This window comes from Ctenopharyngodon idella, chromosome 3, assembly GCF_019924925.1.
Source record: "Ctenopharyngodon idella isolate HZGC_01 chromosome 3, HZGC01, whole genome shotgun sequence".
NCBI lineage: Eukaryota > Metazoa > Chordata > Actinopteri > Cypriniformes > Xenocyprididae > Ctenopharyngodon > Ctenopharyngodon idella.
This window is the reverse complement of record NC_067222.1, coordinates 56597337-56618097: the sequence shown is the minus strand read 5'-3', so window position 1 is coordinate 56618097 and position 20761 is coordinate 56597337. Positions and strand designations below refer to the sequence as shown.

Genomic DNA, 20761 nt, shown 5'->3' with positions numbered 1-20761 from the left:
GAAGTGCCGAATCAGCTATCCAGCCTTGCCTTGGCTGTCAACCCTGTTCCGACCCAGATAGCACACGTACGTCGCGGAGACGTCTGTGAAAGATCGTAGCATCTGGTAAACATCGCATTCGATCGACCGTTTTTAGTGGTTAATGAGCTGTCGTCCTTACCTCTATACGACGTCTATACGATGAATCTTCAATATTTGAAATCCGTCTTCCATTTTCCGTTTTTAGTGGATAATGAGCCGTCGTCCTTACCTCTATACGATGAATCTTCAACATTTGAAATTACGTGCTGCCACGCAGCGCCGGATCGGCAGATCAGCAGCTCGCTTGATTAAGTTGTCTGCATGGACGTGACAAAGCGGGGTCTATTCTTTAGTCACGTCGCACCGTTCGCATCCAGTGTTGACACGGAAATATAAAACTAATTATATCAAATACATACATTGATGGTTCATTGATCTGCATACAATTTGACAAGCATCGAATTCATATTGTGTTGCATTTTTCCCCAACGAGTAGCCTACATAACGTGTAAAAACAACAACAAAAGTACAGTTATGCCTATTTTGGAGATTCTGCATTGATAGGTTTCACTGATACATTTAGTTTTACATATTTCACTTACACTTAAATAGCTTTTTTGCTTTCGGCTCAGAATAATCAGAAAAGCACTCATATAAGCACTGCATTCATGGATTTAATTTTTAAAATGCTTTAAATGATTTGCAAAGGGTGACTTCATCATAATCTGGTTACAAATCAGTATATATAAATTAAAATACTAATAAAATACAAGCTCATATGAACATTTTCTGGAACCCATCATGCACAACAGTCTGTAGTTTGTTCATCTAACCCTTTGTTTGCTTGATCCCTCATTAGACAAAAAATACATGCAAAAAATTGCCAGCCAAGTTGAGGTAAAGCTCGTTTCAAACTAACTAATTCTACCTGCTTATTAGATGTGGTTCACATAATTTCGTTATGCAGAAAGCATAAATTAGACCCTTCTTAGCCTACCATGCTCTGTATAAGGGGTGATCCATGGCTTTGTGTCAGATGGTTCTTTGACTCATGCAATGAAATAGTGTAACACCTACCAATTTTCATATTCATATTTTGTTCCAAATAATGATGCTTACAAACTCCAATGAGCAAGCCAAAAGGTGACAATAGCAAAGAAGACCCTTGTTGATGTTTGAGGAGGAATGAGGAAGAAGCCTTTGGAGGAAACACGCTACACAAATGTTCATTTGATTCATAGTGCCTTACAGAATTAATGATACTAACTTCCCAGAGTTGATTATGTCCCAAAGTTGATTGAACATTAAAACAATCTTTCAATAAAAAAAAAAAAAAAAAAAGAAAAAAAAAAAAGAGAAAAAAAAAAAAGACACTTTAATGTAGGAACTGCTGAAAGCATCAAGGTAAAATATTCTCACAAATAAGGGAAACTGTTTCACGGGGGGTGAACTTTATTCACAACATAACACACAACAGCCTCTACATAACACCAGTCTCAAATAAAGATTATAATGAGCTCTAATAGAACATTCCATAACATTTGCAATGGACAAGGTGCAGACACTGGTTATGGACTGCACTTAATGAATCTTGGGTGCCAGATGTGGGAATGAAGCTGGGCTAGCGATAGATCTGTGCATCTAGGTTGAACCATCTCCAAAGCTGTTTGGTGGAGAAAAGAAATGGAAAAGATGTTAGAGCATTTTATAAGAAATAATGTACAAGTTTACTGTGGGTTAAAATACTTATTTCTCACAAACAATATTGGGCAGTGAACACAATGTACAAAGCAGCAACATGCACACAGTCCTGTGAACAACCTCAGTACTAGATACCACACAACAGCTGTGCCAATGAATTCAGATTGATGAACATGATTCTCAATATTTATATTTTTTGCTCATTTACCAGCATTGCTGTGAAAGCTGAGTAACGAATAAAACTGAACAATGCTCTGACTACCATACAATCAATTTTTATATACATAAGAGCAGGAGATATTATATGATTGATAGATCTAAAACATGCTCTCATAATCAAAACAATCGCACACATGGAAGAAAACGGACAGTGATCACAATACTGTGGAGACACAGGTCGAAAAAAAAAAAAAGTCTCAGGTTACGTATGTAACCATGGTTCCCTGAGAGGGAACGAGACGCTGCGTCAAGCGCTTTGGGAAAGCCCTTTGCGTGAATGCGTCGTGAAGCACGTGAAATCTGTCAAATGGCGTGATGGAACGTCATAGGTGGGTGACGTCATGACCAGGAAACTATAAAGCACACCCAAACCAAACAGAGTTAGCTTCTGAAAGTCGAAGTAAGTCGATACAGGCATGCAGGGAGTATGGCAACGGGACACAGCGTCTCGTTCCCTCTCAGGGAACCATGGTTACATACGTAACCGGAGACGTTCCCTTTCCCTGATATTTACTCTCATCCAAAACCTCAAGCGCTTTGGGAACGAGATACCCACACCGCCATAAGACTGAGTGCCTGTCTGTGTGAAACTGTTCAGCGCACACTAAGACACCAGCACTCTTGACCCCGGGGTAGAGGCCACATCTAGGTTATAAAACCTAACAAAAGTGTGCAGCGAGGACCACCCCGCCGCATCACAAACTTCTTGGAGGGAAACTCCAGACAACAGGGCCAATGAGGCCGCCATACTCCGCGTAGAGTGAGCACGGACCTTAAGTGGAGAAGGAAGACCGGCAGACTCATACGCAAGTGAGATAGCCTCAACTACCCACTTGCTCAAGGTTTGCTTAGATGCGGGGTGCCCCTTACGTGGGGCCCCGAAACAGACGAACAACTGATCCGTCTTACGCCACAGGGCAGCTCTGTGGACGTAAGCATCCAAAGCCCGAACAGGGCACAGCAAATTAAGTTTTTCCTGGTCTGGATCCAGAAATGGAGGAGGGCAAAAGGCCTGCAACATAATAGGGCCTGCCACATTAGTGGGGACCTTAGGGACATAACCTTCCCGAGGAAAGAGGAAGGCTTTGACCATGCCTGGCGCGAAGTCCAAGCAAGAGGGAGAGACCGAAAGGGCTTGTAGGTCACCAATTCTCTTTAACAAAGAGATAGCGAGGAGGAAAAGAGTCTTTAGTGAGGAATTTAACATGAACCTCTTCGATAGGCTCGAAAGGAGCAGTAGACAGGCCCTCCAACACTATGGCCAAGTCCCAAGTGGGAACTCTCTGACGTGCCGCAGGCCTCAGCCTCAGAGTACCACGGAGGAAGCGAGTAACCACCATGGGTGTCTGCCAAGAGAAGCACCCTCTAAAGGAACATGGTAAGCCGCAACGGCCGCCACGTAGACCTTTAGCGTCGAAGGAGATAAACCAGAAGAAAACTTTTCTTGAAAAAACTCCAGAACTGTACCGACTGGGCAGTTAACAGGATCAAAGTTACGTTCTCTACACCAAGAAGAGAAAACATTCCATTTCAAGGAATACAGCCTCCTCGTGGAGGGAGCCCTGGAATGGAGCATAGTCTCCACTACCTCAGTACGGAGACCGGAATCTATGAGCTGTGCCCCCTCAGAGGCCATGCCCACAACTTCCACAACTCCGGGCGGGGGTGAAGGATTGAGCCCCCCGCCTGCGAGAGTAGGTCCCTCCTGATCGGAATCTCCAGGGGAGAGCCATCGAGGAGGGACATAAGGTCCGAGAACCATACTCGGCCCGGCCAAAACGGGGCTACTAGGAGCAACTGGACCCCATCCTGGCGCACTCTCTCCAAAACTCCCGGAAGCAGAGCAATCGGGGGAAAGGCGTAGCGTCCAACCCCAGGGGGGCTGGATGTGAGAGGGAGAAATATAGAGGACATTGGGTCGTTTCCAGAGACGCAAACAAGTCCACATCCGCTTTCCCGAAGCGCTCCCAAAGGAGCTCCACCACCTCGGGGTGGAGTCTCCACTCCCCGGGCCTCGGCCCCTGCCTCAACAGGATGTCTGCTTCCTGATTCAGACGCCCTGGGATGTAAACTGCCCTGACTGACAGCAACTTCCCTTGGGCCCACAGAAGGATCTGGTGTGCCAACTTGCATAAGGGGCGCGACCGCAGACCCCCCTGATGGTTTATATAAGAGACCACCGCTGTGTTGTCCGTGCGGACCAACACATGATGGCCCCTGAGATCTGGGAGGAAGTGTTTGAGTGCCAGGAACACAGCCATCATCTCCAACTGGTTTATGTGCCAGGAAAGATAATGACCCCTCCACAGACCCTGAGCTGAGCGACCACTCATGATCGCCCCCTAACCGGTGAGGGACGCATCCGTTGTTAGCGTTAAGCGACGACAAGCCACCACTGCAAAGGTCTCATGTACAGCAGGCCAAAAGGTATCACGTTGGACGCAGCTGCCATCAGACCTAACAGTCTCTGAAACTGTTTCACAGTGAGTGACTGACCTAGCTTCAGCTTGTTTACGGCTGTGAGAATGGCCTCTATGCGAGCTGGCGACAGATGGGCTTGCATTGACACTGAATCCCAAACTACGCCTAGAAAAGAGGTTCTCTGAGCTGGAAAAAGCACACTCTTCTTTGCGTTTAGCCGTAACCCCAGACGCTTCATATGGGCGAGAACAGCATCTCGATGCTGAACCACCAACTCTTCTGACTGTGCTAGAATCAATCAGTCATCTATGTAATTCACCACGCATTTTGTGAAGGTGCGGGGAGATAAAGCTAGGCCAAAGGGAAGAACCCGATATTGGTACGCTTCGCCCCCGAAGCAAACCTCAGGAACTTCCTGTGTTGAGGAAGGATGGATATATGAAAGTATGCGTCTTTCAGATCTATCGTGACAAACCAATCCTCGAACTTGATTTGTAACACAATCTGTTTCAGAGTTAGCATTCTGAACTTGAGCTTCTTGACAGGGCGATTTAATAGGCACAGATCTAGAATGGGACGCATCCCTCCATCCTTCTTTGGAACTATGAAGTACCGGCTGTAAAACCCCGACTCCCTGCTGGGAGAAGGAACCCTTTCTATGGCTTCTTTTCGCAAGAGAGTCTGTACTTCCTGTTCCATAACCAGAGCCTGCTCGGGGCTCACCTCGGTGAACAATACCCCGTTGAACCTGGGCGGTCGCAACCCGAACTGAATTCTGTACCCAAATTCTACTGTGCGCAGGACCCATTGAGATACGTTTGACAGAAGTTTCCACGCTGCCAATGAATCTACTAAGGGAATCAGTCTCTTGAGACTGACCTCTGGTGTTAGATGGGTGACCAGCCCATTGCCCTGAAGCGGCGACCCGGCAGGGAGCAACCAAACTGGCCACTTTTGGTCCCTCCTTGGAGGGAGCGAACATCCCAGCGCCACTACGTTGCCGGGTGGACACTGAGATATGCGTTCGCTGGGAGCTGCTGCGCCCTGAAGCACGCGAGGTGACAGGGTTGGCAGAACAGGGGGCCGGTCACCGTGTACTGAGGTGGACCCGCCTCGGAGGGGACTGCCCTCAGAAGCCTGACACCACTGGCGTCAGGACTTTTTTCCCGAAGCCCTCCGCTGGATAATAACGGTCCTAAGATCCGCCTTTCCTTTGGACGGCTTCGGTTGTGAGCGCTGCCCCGACCCCCAGTCTTTCTGCGGGGGGGCGCGGGAAGCAACACTCACTTTTTGTTGTGCCCTGTGAGAGGAGCCCGTACTCGGCTGGGACTGATCCTTATGACTAGCAGTCCCAGAGACCGGAGATCGGCGGGGAAGAAACTTAGAGAAAGCCACCGCCTGTTTCTTAGCGGAGCATCAAGAAGGAAAGATCTATCTCGGTCTTTCATGTCAGCAAGGTTGAGCCAAAGGTGTCTCTCCGTGGCCACCAGGGCTGCCATAGACCGCCCAATAGATCTGGCGGTCTCCTTGGTGGCACGGAGAGACAGATCTGTAGCTTTCCTCAGCTCAGAGAATGCCTCGCGACTGACTTCCCCACCCTCATCAAGGTCTTTAAGCAGGTCAGCTTGATAGGCTTGAAGGACGGCCATAGTGTGTAAACATGTCGCCGCCTGACCTGCTGCCGAGTACGCCTTACCCACTAAAGCAGAAGATGTACGTAGGGGCTTAGTGGGTAACTTCGGGGCTTTGAGGGAGGCTGCCGACTCGGGGGAGAGATAGCTCGCGAGCGTCTCTTCCACCCGAGGCATCTCCCCATAACCATGCCTTTTTAGTCCTAAGATGTTACTATAGTTGGACGTTTGAGTACTATAGACCCGGAAGGACGCGGGTCTGTTCCACGGCCTGGACACCTCGGTGTGGAGGTCGGGGAAAAAAAGGCAAGCCCCGGCGTGGAGGTTGTGCGCGAGAAGGGAGAAAGCGCTCGTCTAATAAACCAGCCTGACGGGCTTCCTGTTTCTCGGTCGGCCAGCTTATGTTCAATCTGGCCACCACTCTAGTAACAACCTCCACGAGCTCCTCATATGCTTGTGAGTGTGGTGGCGACTCTTCACACTGATCGATGCTGACAACGTTTAGTTCCTCAGAACTAGAGCACTGCAGCATTGGCGCTTCACCAGGGGCAGAAGAAACCGCAGAGCGTGCTTCTAGCTCCTGAAATGAAGCGCTGGATCCTGCAGGTAAAGGCAGAGAAAGGGCGGGGCCCGTTTCTAACCCCTCTGCAAGATCCATTTGCGAGCCCCACAACGCAAGCCTTCGCTGTGCCTCTGCAGCAGCGGGACGCGAGCCAAACCGCTTTCCTCGAAAAGCGCACGGCGGGAGCGGAGTGTCTTCATAGACATCTGCTCGCAATGCACACAGCCAGCTCCCTCGAGAGCTGACTGGGCATGCTCCACTCCCAAGCAAACAACACAAAGCTCGTGTGCATCTCCCGCCGGAATGTAGCGAGGACAAGGAGACGCACACGGCCTGAATTGCTGCACTTGTGTCGCCATAATAGTGTCATAGATATGTGTGCTTGAATAACGTGAGAGACAAACAACAATAAATAAGACAGACAGTTTCACAGAGAGGGCTTACTGAAGACACAGAAGCTAACTCTGTTTGGTTTGGGTGTGCTTTATAGTTTCCTGGTCATGACGTCACCCGCCTATGACGTTCCGTCACGCCATTGGACAGATTTCACATGTGCTTCACGACGCATTCACACAGAGGCGTTCCCAAAGCGCTTGATGCAGCGCGAGTTCCCTTGAAAGGGAACCCTCACTTTTTCACTAGTTTAGGGTTGGGCGGTATGACAAAATATAAAATATGACAATATATATCATGGCGACAATGAAAATGTCTACTCAAAGATTTTGCTATATTGTTTATATCAGTGTTTCCCAACCTTTCTTTATTCACTTTTGATAAGTAAATAAATTCCACAGCACATCACTACATAAAAATATAACAAAACTGCACAAAAATTAATTGCTTCAAATGGCATATAAAAGTAGATGATATATTAAAAGTAGTACTCGCATTCAATGTGAAACTTGAGCTTTCAGGTAGGAACACAATAAGGTCAAAACATGGAAGCCCGTTTCCGCCACAATTGAGTAAAAAAATATAATTCTGTAAGTCATAATAATGAGAAACTTTCTCATAATTATGACTTAGTATCTCATTATATTGAGAAAGTTTCTCGTAATTATGACTTAGTTTCTCATAATAATGAGAAACTTCTACGCATGCACAAAGCAGCGGAGCAGTGACACGCTAGCGACATCCACTGGTCAAATGTGATAACTCCGCAACCATGGCACGTTCTGCAAAAGTGTAATCTATAATATCATTAAATAAATAACATTATTGATAAATTATCAGTAGCCATATGAGACGGGATATAGTCATTTATTCATTTGTATTTTTGTGTATGAAAAAGCAGAAACACAGAGTGGTGATCCATGGATTTCAAACAGATAGAGGAATGATAAGACCTTAACAGACACCTACATATCCAAGTCTGTTAAAGAACGCTTCACCTGGAAAGCTGTCTTTTGCATACATTCTAATGAGTCAAACATCTTAAAAGGTGTTTTCTGTAGGAATATCACTGGAATGAAGGTTTATGACTGGGCAAGTGCTTTAGGACCCGGTTTATATTAGAAAAGCTTTCCAGCGCCTTGTCTAGGCAAACCTGCACATCAAATAGCCTAGACTCATCCGCGAAATACGTGTTAACGTTAACACATAAACCCACACATTTTATGAAGACGTTGCACTTAAACTTAACGAATACATGTCATATTCCTTCGTTAATCTGATATTTTTGTAAGCCGTCGCGTTCATGCAACAGTTTTCACCGTTACCACGGAAACCACTTTGCGTTCCACCTTCTCGTGCGCATGGAAAAGTATTGAAGATATACTAATAATTTATAATAACTGATGTTATTTAATGATACTATAGATAGACTGCACTTTGCAGATTACTTTAACGAAAACAACTGTTTTGCATAACGTGCCATGTTTGCTGTTCTCGCATTTACGAGACTTTGACCAGCGGATGTCGCTAGCGTGCCACGCCCTTCTGCTCCGCTGCTCTGCGTATGCATAGAAGTTTCTCATTATTATGAGAAACTAAGTCATTATTACGAGAAAGTTTCTCATTATTATGAGAAACTAAGTTATAATTATGAGAAAGTTTCTCATTATTACGAGGAAGTTTCTCATTATTATGAGAAACTAAGTCATTATTACGATAAAGTTTCTCGTTATTATGAGAAACTAAGTCATTATTACGAGAAAGTTTCACATTATTATGAGAAACTAAGTCATAATTACGAGAAAGTTTCTCATTATTATGAGAAACTAAGTCATTATTACGAGAAAGTTTCTCATTATTATGAGATACTAAGTCATTATTACGAGAAACTTTCTCAATATAATGAGATACTAAGTCATAATTTTGAGAAAGTTTCTCATTATTATGACTTACAGAATGATGTTTTTTTTACTCAATTGTGGCGGAAACGGGCTTCCATATCATAGTATGATGTTGTTGGTGATAAAAACAAATTTACATATTGTCGCTGTCGGGCAGAAACCTTATATTTAATTAAACGCTGTTGTCGAAGTTGGTATTGTGGCTTTATATAGCTATGGTCAAACACTTGAACGTGTCATAATATTATCATTTTATGAAAGTCAAGCTCAAATGGAGTTACAAAGTTTTTGACCAGCGAATGAAAGTATTGTCTGTCACGGGAACAGCCGCATCTGAGACAGTAAGTGCATCCCATTATGTTTTCATCAACATACAGGATGTAAAGTTTATTGTAGCTTATGGATGCTCCGTTTCATTGTTGTTGAAATCTCATGATCAAAACCTCATGATATGATCAAGTGCTACACAAAGGATATTTAAAACCGTATGCTTCAACTAGATGGCAAAGACAAAGATAATTCTCGGCTCTTCAAATACAAAAAACACTAGCTTTAATGGACAGTTTTTCTTGAGTAGAGAAAATCCTGTACTTATGCAAACCTCAGTTCTTTATTTTACCCTTGCACTGCAAACAAGCAGAGATCTCAGACTCCAAACTTTAAGGGATGACCAATAGTATAAATTTTATTAGCTCATAACTGATACAATGACGAAATATAGAGATACATGTTTCGGCCCAACAGCGTGATGATATTATTTGTATATTCTCATTTATTTTTACTTTTTTTTTTTTTTTTTGGAATTTGATAATTTTCCACAGAACACTAGTGTGCCGTAGCACAGTGATTGGGAAACATTGGTTTTTATAGTGGTATGTAAATATATAATTCAGGTCCTGTACTTAAAGGAATAGTTCAAAATTCTGTCTCAATAGAGAGCTGTCATCTGCTCATGTGAATAGAAGTGGCCGTCCTGAGGAGAGCTCAAACGTGGGCTATCTTTCATAATTTCCATAGGTTTGTCCACCTTTTTCCTACGCCCCACAGCGCTTTGGAAGAACTATTGGTGTAACTTCCGTTAAACTGTAAACATTTTTTTTTCCCCCTGTGTAGTGATGCATGGTTTTACCAAGCGGCAACCTCCCCCAGTTTCTTGTGAAGCCAATACGGAAGTGACTTAAACTGCAATTCATCGACTGGCCGCTAGGGACAGGCTCCAAAAGAGAGCAGAAATTCATTGAGTCCCAAATTGTGGTTTTGGTCTATACTGCTAATTTTGCCCTTCATGACAACTCTGAGGGGGGTGAATTTTTTTATAACTCATCCGTTTAAATTATATGAAGCCTTAAAGTTCTGCATAATTAAGGGCGTAACAGTGCACACTCCGATGTCACTAGCCAAATCTCCAGTTTCACCGTCTACACGACAATGTCATAACCGGAGTTTCTAAAAATCTTCACCCTGGCTGGAGTTTCCAAAAAAAGTTTCAGTTACCGGATACTGCGTTTGCATGTGGACGAACGGCCAAACCGCATAGAAAAAGCTGCGGCTTTGAAAATACCCGTGTTCGTGTGGACAGGGCCTATGGCAGTTGAGACATTTTTGACACACCCACCAAACAAGAGAAAACGTATCTCAAACCTTGTTGCACATCGTTTCCAGGAAACATGTCGTTCAACTTGGAAACCGTAGCAAAACTTTACGCAGTGGTTTGAGCTTGAACGTGCCCCTGATCTCTGTTTGCGCGCTCTTTCGCAAAGCGCTGATGCAGAAGAACATAGTTCACCCAAAAATGAAAATTGTGTCATCATTTACTTACCCTTAAGTTGTTCCAAACCTCTATGAATTTCTTTCTTTTACTTAACACAAAAGAAGTTATTTTGAAGAATGTCGGTAACCAAGCAGTTGATAGGCCCCATGACTCCCATAGTATTTTGTTGTTGTTGCTGTTGTAAGTAAATGACAGAATTTTCATTTTTGGGTGAACTATCCCTTTAAAACCAAAAACACATACCCTGTCTGCCTCGCTGCTCAGATTGGTTTGCGTCTGTAACTCCGTATAGCTTTGTTTTGAATCTCTTACTTTTATTCATTGTTGCTTATTTTTTTATTACCTTATATGTAATATTGCCTACCACACTAATCTGACGTCGCTAGCTTGTAATATTTGAATCTAAATCGCTGTTACAACGCATTTGCATTTGCAGCGCTAGCTTGTTAACCTGCTAACAGTCGCTCGCGCGCTCCTTTTTCAACGCGTTCTTTAAACAGCTGTGGTAAGTCGGATCAGTCTACAAACACGGTGAGTCATGTCATCCTCTCCCAGCATTGCTACCTGTTCCATTTGCCACATGTTTACCATAGCTCTCTCTGTCAGCGACGAGGGATTTACATGTCATAAATGTAGGGAAATAGTCAGGCTGACAGAGAGAATCTCAGAATTAGAGACACGCATCCAAACTTTAATCGAGGATAGTAAGAATGCAAGGGCTTCAGATACTGTTTTGGATGCGACTAGCTTAGTGAACTCTGTACATTGTTCGGTTCCGGCTGTAGAGCCCGCGCAGCAGGGCACTTGGGTAACGGTGAGGCGGCCTAGCCGCGGAAAACACCACTCTTCCGTTCCAATAAGAACATCAAACAGGTTCTCCCCACTCAGTGATACACCCACTGAGAATCCTGTTGAAAGTGCCCTAGTTATTGGCGATTCTATTACACGGAACGTGAAAATAGAGACACCAGCCACCATAGTCACATGTTTGCCGGGAGCCAGAGCACCTGACATCAAAGCAAATTTAAAAGTGCTGGCTAATGCTAATCGTAAATACTCTAAGATTATTATTCACGTCGGCACTAATGATGTTCGACTTCGCCAGTCGGAGATCACTAAAATTAACATTAAAGAGGTGTGTGAACTTGCAAGTACAATGTCAGGAGAAGTAATTTGCTCTGGCCCCCTTCCTGTTCGTCGGAGTGATGAGATAGTTAGCAGATTATCATCACTCAATGGCTGGCTGTCTAAGTGGTGTCCGCAAAATAATATAGGTTTCATAGATAATTGGAAAAGTTTTTGGGGCAGACCTGACCTGTTAAAAAGAGATGGTATTCATCCCTCCCGGGATGGTGCTGCTCTTCTCTCTAGTAATATGGCACATAGTCTTAGAACTGAAACATGACAAACTGGGGCCCAGGTCAGAAAGCAGACAGACTGGCTAAACCGACCGTCTGCTAGCTGCCTCACGTTACAGAAGTCAGAAAATTCAGATAACTCTCAACACATAGAAACTCTTACACCTAGATATTTTCAAATAGAGACTGTGTCTGTACCCCGAATTAGTAAAAACAAAAAACTTCCAAACCCATTTAATGGTAAAAATTTAATTGATGTTCAACAAATAAAAAATAGAGATAATAATGCTAAACAAATGATAAAACTCGGGTTGTTAAATATTAGATCCCTTTCTTCAAAATCACTTATTGTTAATGATATTATCAAAGATAATAATCTAGATGTGCTGTGTTTGACAGAAACTTGGCTAAAACCGGACGATTACATTACTTTAAATGAGTCTAGTCCTCAAGGTTATGATTATCGACACAATGCCCGTCAGAAAGGCAAAGGGGGAGGTGTTGCTGTAATCTATAGTAATATTTACAGTATTAGTCAGAAGTCTTTCAAATATAATTCCTTCGAAACTATGGTACTTTACGTAACATTATGTAAGTTGACATTTGTGCTGGCTACTGTATACAGGCCACCAGGACACAATACAGACTTTATCAAAGAATTTGCTGACTTTCTATCAGAGTTAGTACTAGCTGCAGATAAAGTCCTTGTTGTTGGTGATTTTAATATTCATGTAGATAATAAAAAAGACGCATTAGGATTGGCATTTGCAGATATTCTAAACTCTATTGGTGTTAGACAACATGTGTCAGGACCCACTCATTGTCGTAATCATACTTTAGATCTAATATTGTCACATGGAATCGATATTGATGCTGTTGAAATTCTGCAGCAGAGTGACGACATCTCAGATCATTATCTAGTCTCGTGTATACTACATTTAGTCAAGGCGGCTAAACTGCCTCCATGCCATAAATATGGTAGAATCATGACTTCTACCACTAAAGATTGCTTTATAAATAATCTTCCTGATCATTTTCATCGCCTTAGCATACCAGACAGCTTAGAAGACCTCGATGTTGCAACAGAAACTATTGCCTCTGTCTTTTCCAGCACATTAGACTCAGTTGCTCCTTTGCGTTTAAAAAAGATTAAGGAAATTAATCCAATGCCATGGTACAATGACCACACTCGGGCCCTAAAGTTAGCAGCCAGAAAAATGGAGCGCAGCTGGAAGAAATCAAAACTAGAAGTATTTCGTATTTCGTGGAGAGAGAGAATGATTGAGTACAGAAAGGCCTTAAAATCTGCTAGATCTGCCTATTTTTCTAAACTCTTAGAAGAAAATAAACACAACCCTAGGTATTTATTTGATACAGTGGCTAAATTAACAAGAAATAAAGCTTCAACTTCTGATGTTTCCAAAGAGCACAGCAGTAATGACTTTATGAACTTCTTTACTTGCAAGATTGATAATATTAGAGAAAAAATAATAACCATGCAACCGTCTACTACAGTATCGTGTCAGATAGTGCATTGTAGTGTCCCTGAGGAAAAATTCAATTCATTTACTGCTTTAGGAGAGGAAGAATTGTCTAAACTTGTTAAATCATCAAAATCAACAACATGTATGTTAGACCCTATACCGACTAAGCTATTGAAAGAAATGCTTCCAGAGGTCATAGACCCTCTTCTCAATATCGTCAATTCATCTTTATCATTAGGATACGTACCAAAAACTTTTAAGCTGGCTATTATTAAACCTCTTATTAAAAAACCACAACTTGATCCTAGAGAATTAGTCAATTACAGGCCGATCTCAAATCTCACTTTTCTGTCAAAAATACTAGAAAAGGCAGTATCATCACAGCTATGTTCCTTTTTAGAAAGAAATGGTATCTGTGAGGATTTCCAGTCAGGATTTAGACCGTACCATAGTACTGAGACTGCTCTCATTAGAGTTACTAATGATTTGCTCTTATCATCAGATCGTGGTTGTATCTCTCTATTAGTGTTACTGGATCTTAGTGCAGCATTTGACACTATTGATCACAACAATTCTTTTAAATAGACTCGAAAATTATGTTGGCATTAGTGGAATTGCATTGTCATGGTTCAAATCATACTTATCTGACCGTTATCAGTTTGTAGTAGTAAACGAAGACATGTCATATCGATCACAAGTTCAATATGGAGTACCACAAGGCTCAGTACTAGGACCGTTACTGTTCACTCTGTACGTGCTACCCTTGGGAGATATCATTAGGAAGCATGGCGTTAGTTTTCACTGTTACGCTGATGATACTCAGCTCTATATTTCTTCGCGCCCTGACGAAACTTACCAATTCACAAAATTAACGGAATGCATAGCTGACATAAAAAATTGGATGACCAGTAATTTCCTACTACTAAATTCAGAAAAAACAGAGATTCTAATTTTTGGACCAAAAACTGCTTCACGTAATAACCTAGAATATTGTCTAACACTTGATGGCTGCTCTGTTAAGTCTTCGTCGTCAGTTAGGAACCTGGGTGTGCTTTTTGATACCAATCTTTCATTTGAAGGCCATGTTACTAGCATCTGTAAAACCGCATTCTTCCATCTTAAAAATATATCTAAACTACGACATATGCTCTCAATGAAAAATGCAGAACAGTTAGTTCATGCGTTCATGACCTCAAGGCTAGATTACTGTAACGCTCTACTGGGTGGTTGTTCTGCTCGCCTGATAAATAAACTACAGCTCGTACAAAATGCAGCAGCTAGAGTTCTTACTAGAACCAGGAAGTATGACCATATTAGCCCAGTTCTGTCAACACTGCATTGGCTTCCTGTTAAACATCGTATAGATTTTAAAATCTTGCTAATTACTTACAAAGCACTAAATGGTTTAGCTCCCCAGTACCTGAGCGAGCTCCTAATTCATTATAGTCCTTCACGTCTATTGCGATCTCAGAATTCAGGCCAGCTGATAATACCTAGAATATCAAAATCAACTGCAGGTGGTAGATCCTTCTCCTATTTGGCACCTAAACTCTGGAACAATCTTCCTAGCATTGTTCGGGAAGCAGACACACTCTGTCAGTTTAAATCTAGACTAAAAACGCATCTCTTTAACCTGGCATACACATAACACATTACCAATTTATATTTCCAAATCCGTTAAAGGATTATTAGGCTGCATAAATTAGGTCAGCCGGAACCGGGAACACTTCCTATAACACCTGATGTACTCGTTACATCAGAAGAAGAATGGCATCTACGCTAATATTAGTCTTTCTGTTTATCCCGAGGTTCACCGTAGTCAACCGGATCCGGGCCGTATCCAGGTGAGACCAAGGACCTGCACCTTGACACGACCACAACGCAGCCCTGAAGTATCAGCAGAGATTGAGTCAACTAGATCATCCCCTGTGAAGGCCTCATCGACACGACAGCCACGACACAGTTCCTCAACAACCGTCCATACCGGCGTGATGAATACGATCCTCAATTGGATGGAACTGAAATAAATACTTTTAATGTTGCGATCCTATTGGACTTATGATAGCAACCTGAATTGTAACAAAGCACTGTTGGCCAGAGGAGAACTGGCACCCCGACTAAGCCTGGTTTCTCCCAAGGTTTTTTTCTCCATTTTAACACCAATTTGCCACTTGTCTGCCACCTGATGTCACCTGATGGAGTTTGGGTTCCTTGCCGCTGTCGCCTCTGGCTTGCTTAGTTGGGGACACTTGACTTGACATTTGATATTCAACAGTGCTTTTGATCTGCCTGCATTGACACTATTCTTTAAGAGATGCTGTGCAGCCAAACAATGTACCAGTTATCAATGTAAAGCTGCTTTGACACAATCTACATTGTAAAAAGCGCTATATAAATAAAGGTGACTTGACTTGACTTGACTTGTTTTTATTCATTTTTGTTTAATATTTTTGTGACTTACTGAGTGATGTTTTAGCTTGATTTTAAATGATCTTCCTTGAGTAACTAAGATTTTGTCATAAAAATGCTATTCTAAAATGTCTACAATTAATCAGCCTCTCCTCGTCCATAAAGGGCCATCAGCACGGAAGAGCCTAGGTCGCTCCCAGAAAAGATTCCAATTATTTATTTACAAAGAGCAGCTTCTGTTCATTACACCAAGACATTAACCATTCATTTAAAGCAAATAATCTACTGAACCTTTCATGTCCACGTCAGTATGTCGGAAGCTTTCCGGACACGATGATCCTCATTGCAGACGATGTGCTGCATACGGTCGCGATCAGGCTCTTGAAGTCCTTCTTCAGAACCTGTCTGCCGCAGCCTGATGTCGTTCACCCCCGAGCACTACAGCTCCGATGCTCGTCACCATTCAGGATCGCGGATACCTGCGCAGCAACATCAAGAACACGAGCACCAGGAAAAGCAGTGACTGCGCACCTTACCTTTAGCTGAGATAGCATGGATGTGGCGGACAATTGAATCACAGATGATCACACCACATTCAGTTTGAACACTGGGAATGATAACTTGCTTTTCAAATATACACAAAAAATAAAATGTTGCTTTTTATCCAATGAATCTGAGAAATAATTAAATTATTAAAATAATCCCTGGTTGCAGCCCTAATAGAATAAAACATTCATGTATACCAATAGTCTGCTAAACAATTCATTACCTTGTCTACATGTGGGAAGAAGTTTGGTGGTGGAAGGTGGACACCCAAGATTTGGCCTGCACTTTCCACAGCTGGTACACCCCAGTGGTTGTGGTGAGCTAGCAGCAGAATGAAGGAGATCAGCTCAAAATCTGCTTTACAATATTATTGGTCATATTTGAGTTAATCCATCTCAAGTGGTCCAATGGTCCCCATTTGAATTTGCTTAGACCCTCTGGTGGTCACTGGCCCCTGATTGAGACTGACACACATAAGCTTTTTTAGGTTTGGGCGGTAGGATAATATATTGTGGTTACAATATAAAGTCTCTACCAACGAAGATTTTGCTATATCATTTATAGTGGTATGTAAATATATCCATGCCGCGCAAAGCTACTTAAAGTTATTGACATGTTAGAGCGATAAAAAAAAAACATGCATAAATGAGAATAAAGCGCAGGACATGTCTGATGTAAAGGGGAGAAAAAAAAAAAAAAAAAAAAAGAAAAAAAAATTGTAAGCCTAACAGTACTTTTGCTATCTGACACATTTGAAATGCTGCTGTCTGGTGTAGACATGGTGTAAGGAAAAACAAGGTGCAAAATATTTATATATGTACAAGGGGTGTAATGGTTGAAATTACTCATGTTTTGGTCTGTATCATGGTTGAGTCACCGTAGTCACCACTTTGGTACTCTTCGGTATGTGCTATGTTAAGAAAAAAGGGAAAAAAAAAAAAAAAAAAAAAAAAAAAAAAAGACTACTGTCAAATAAAAATAAAGAAAAGTACAAATAATCAAACTACAAGCAGTAGCACAAATAAATACAAAGCAAAAATATAAATTAAATAAAGCAGTGCTTTTCAGATTTTAAGGTCTTAACAGTAGTTTTCAGGTACAGAAATTGAATAATCAAACACTCGTATCGAACAAAGTTTACAAAGAGTGACTGTTTTGTCCATGTTTTTTCACCATTGCTGTTGTAACGTTATAAAGCCAGAATGTTCCCAGACAGGATATTTTTATGATTTCTATCAGTGGCTTGTCTCCTTCCACTGCCATGCTGAACCGCAACACACTAATGAACTGTGAGGAACAAAAGTTAGCAGAACTCAAAACATTGTTTTTTTTACCAAACCATATTACAGATAACATTCAGAATGATTTGAGATTAACCGCAGTGCGAATGTGTGCCGAACCGTGAGTGGAGAACGGTACGGTTTATTTTTGTTAAACGAGAACCGTTACACCCCTAATATGTACATGTACCTTGTAATGTGCTCTAAAGATCAGTTTGTGTTTCATGGAGCTCGGACCATACCGAGCTGAGATACGGAGGCTTCTAGAAATGTCTGTATAGCCACAATTTGTTGTGAGCCATGAGACAAGCACAGCCACCGTGGTTAAAATAAAATAAAAATCTAATGGTTTTGCAATACCAATACAAAGGTCATCACTCAAAAGAAAAAAAAAAAAAAAAAAAAAAAGAGAAAATTAAAAATGGCCAAGCAACCAACTTTACAATTTTTGGACCGCCTGACTGGTTTACTCTTGTACGGTGAAAATCTGTGGATAAAATACAGTCATCGTTTTTGCAGTTTAAAAAAAAAAAAAAAAAAACATTATATTGTACCTGAAAATGTAGTTTGTGGGAGAAGAGACAACTGGACCTGTAGCAAAATGATGGAACTCAGATGGCCAATCATGGTGGCCTCCGTACAAAGACCGGTTGCCGAAGAGTGTCAGGATGATGGAGGCACCACAGCCAAACATCAGGCCAGATTTCTGAATCAGGTAAGCAGAATAAACATTAAAACAGATGGTAAAGTCTCAAGTACATGACCTCCAATGGCTTTCATAAATGAAATTTAGGAACTTAATTTCTATCAGCATATTTTAACATTACCCAAAAAAAAAACCAAAAAAAAACAACAACCTTGTGCTACATTTGACAAACTTAGAATCAGAAATGCCTGGAAAATTAATAATAAGATAATATTTTACCTGATGTCAGAAAGTTGAACCTCCTTAAAAGAATCTACTTTAAGCCAGTCATTAAATATGAAAATCTCATGAAAAATTACTAAATTACATAACATACAAAATAAAAAACAGACGAGCAAGAAAATGCATGGGGTGAACACCCACCTAACATTCAAAGTATAATAAAAAAAATAAAATAAAAAACACAAAAATTACACATACAAAAAAAGCATACGAGTATGGTTCTCCAGTGGATGTGTGGAGAAGAAACATTTATTAAGCTTTATAAATACAGTAACATTACTAAACGCTCATTACGTGCCATTGGGGTTGTTCCTGCATCCAGCTCAGTGACACGTCGCGAGGCCATTCATAAATCACGTGACCACAAACCATTTGTATCAGATTACCGTTATTCATTCATATCAGATGACCGTTGTGATTTACTACAGTACACTCGACCTATTGACCCCTCAACATTTCTTTCGCAATTTACCTCAGTAATCTGTAAATACTAACATTTGTATATATAGCGTTCCTGTTTATTATTAATCACGTGTTCGTTTTTTACATATTTAAAGTTTTATTTGGTTAAGTCGGCTTTAAGTTGTATATTTTGTCAGCAAGTTGTTGGTAAGTATTAATTAGCCTTTTGACATCATAGCATATGTTGAAATTAATAACAATATAATAGATACAACTAAATACCATAATAATTACAAATACAATAATAACCGCCTCACCGAAAAACCGTTAGCGGTTCCGAATCTCCCCGAGAAAACAGCGGTGACTGACTGACAGCGTCCTGTTTACATGAGCGCCATTTAACCGACATGGTCCAACCACAGATCAGGGCGGGAAAATTTGAAGCGTTGCACTATTTCGATAACTATGATTGGTTTAGCCCACCAGCGCTGAGAAAAGTAACATAAGCTTTAGCAGCGGCCTGGATGACATAGGCTTGCACTGATTAAGTTTAATAAACACTAAACTAACGAAAAAAACAATATGAACATGCGATAATCATTATGTAGACAAGTTCAGAGGTGTGCAAACTCGGTCCTGCAGAGTTTAGCTTCAACTGGTCTCCACACCTGCCTGGAAGTTTCTATTATGCCTAGAAATATATTGATTAGCGGTTTCAGATTTAATTTGGGTTGGAACTAAACTTTCCAGAACAGTGGGCCTTCAGGAGCAGGATTGGTCACCCTTGCACTAACGTTAGGTCATGCATAGTTAAAATGGTTACCTTAATGCTGAAACTCCGGCTTCAGCGGATGTGCTGGCCCCGTTCCCCCGACTATAACAATGAAAACATTGTTATAAACATTGATAACATACTATACAATGCCATGAAACAGAATTTACTTATTTTACCTACCTGTAATGAAACCTGCGGAGTGTGCTGCATGGCGTACATGCGTGTCGTCTCTAATCAAGAAGTGAAGGAGAGACTGGCACGTGCTTCCCAGAAATTAAACCACACCCCACTCCATGACTTTTAAAATAACGGTTTTTTTTTTTTTTCAACTGTGAAGAAAAGAAAATAAACTTTTTTTGTTGTCATCTTTAACTTTGATTTAATTTTAATTGAACTTTCATGCAACACAAACACCTGCAGATTTTTATAACGGCACTCAATTCAAACTTATGTTTTACCAACTGGTCAAAAATGTCCCGTGGCCATGATTTACATGAGCCACAACTAGTAAATGAATAAAACTTCAAATATTAAATGTACCAAATGTGATTGTTCATATGCTCTGGTGATATGACAAATTACAGGAAAACAACTGGGCCCTGCACATTTTGTGCTTGGGCCCTAAAAAGACTAAAGACTAATTGATTTTGTATACATAACTATAAAAGCTTCATTAAATGCACTTATTAAAACAAAACAACAAAACGAAACAAAAAAAAATTTCCTTCAAAAGCTTGTTGCGCTAAAAAATTGTCTCGTGACATTAAAATTTGGCAGATCAAAATATATTTTTACATTCAAAGGAGTACTACAATGACATTTTGGCCAACCATTCTTCAGTTTAGTTCTCTTAACCCTCAACCAACATTCATCAACTAGTTAGAAGTAGAGATAAACCTGACAACCAAAATTTAGTCACAAAGTAACTAATTGAATTAAATGTATTAATAAACATCATC

General features: G+C 41.4%; 1 protein-coding gene and 1 long non-coding RNA gene across 2 annotated transcripts; one reads left to right on the top strand and one right to left on the bottom strand.

Annotated features, from left to right (window-relative positions):
• Positions 1–375: 375 nt before the first annotated feature.
• On the bottom strand, positions 376–20125 carry LOC127508974 (uncharacterized). The gene is made up of 5 exons (XR_007929053.1): positions 19983–20125; positions 19851–19901; positions 18252–18403; positions 16163–16738; positions 376–1684 (listed from the first exon to the last, which is right to left on the bottom strand). It is a non-coding gene; the product is annotated as an uncharacterized LOC127508974 (long non-coding RNA).
• Positions 10590–15877, top strand: LOC127508887 (uncharacterized). Its single transcript, XM_051887359.1, has one exon. The coding sequence runs from the start codon at positions 11159–11161 to the stop codon at positions 12023–12025; it is 867 nt and encodes a 288-aa protein (XP_051743319.1). The 5' UTR covers positions 10590–11158; the 3' UTR covers positions 12026–15877.
• Positions 20126–20761: the final 636 nt, after the last annotated feature.

What these genes read in the sequence shown, in the direction of transcription:
- LOC127508887 (XM_051887359.1), top strand. Translation starts at nt 11,159, where the DNA reads ATGTCATCCTCTCCCAGCATTGCTACCTGTTCCATTTGCCACATGTTT.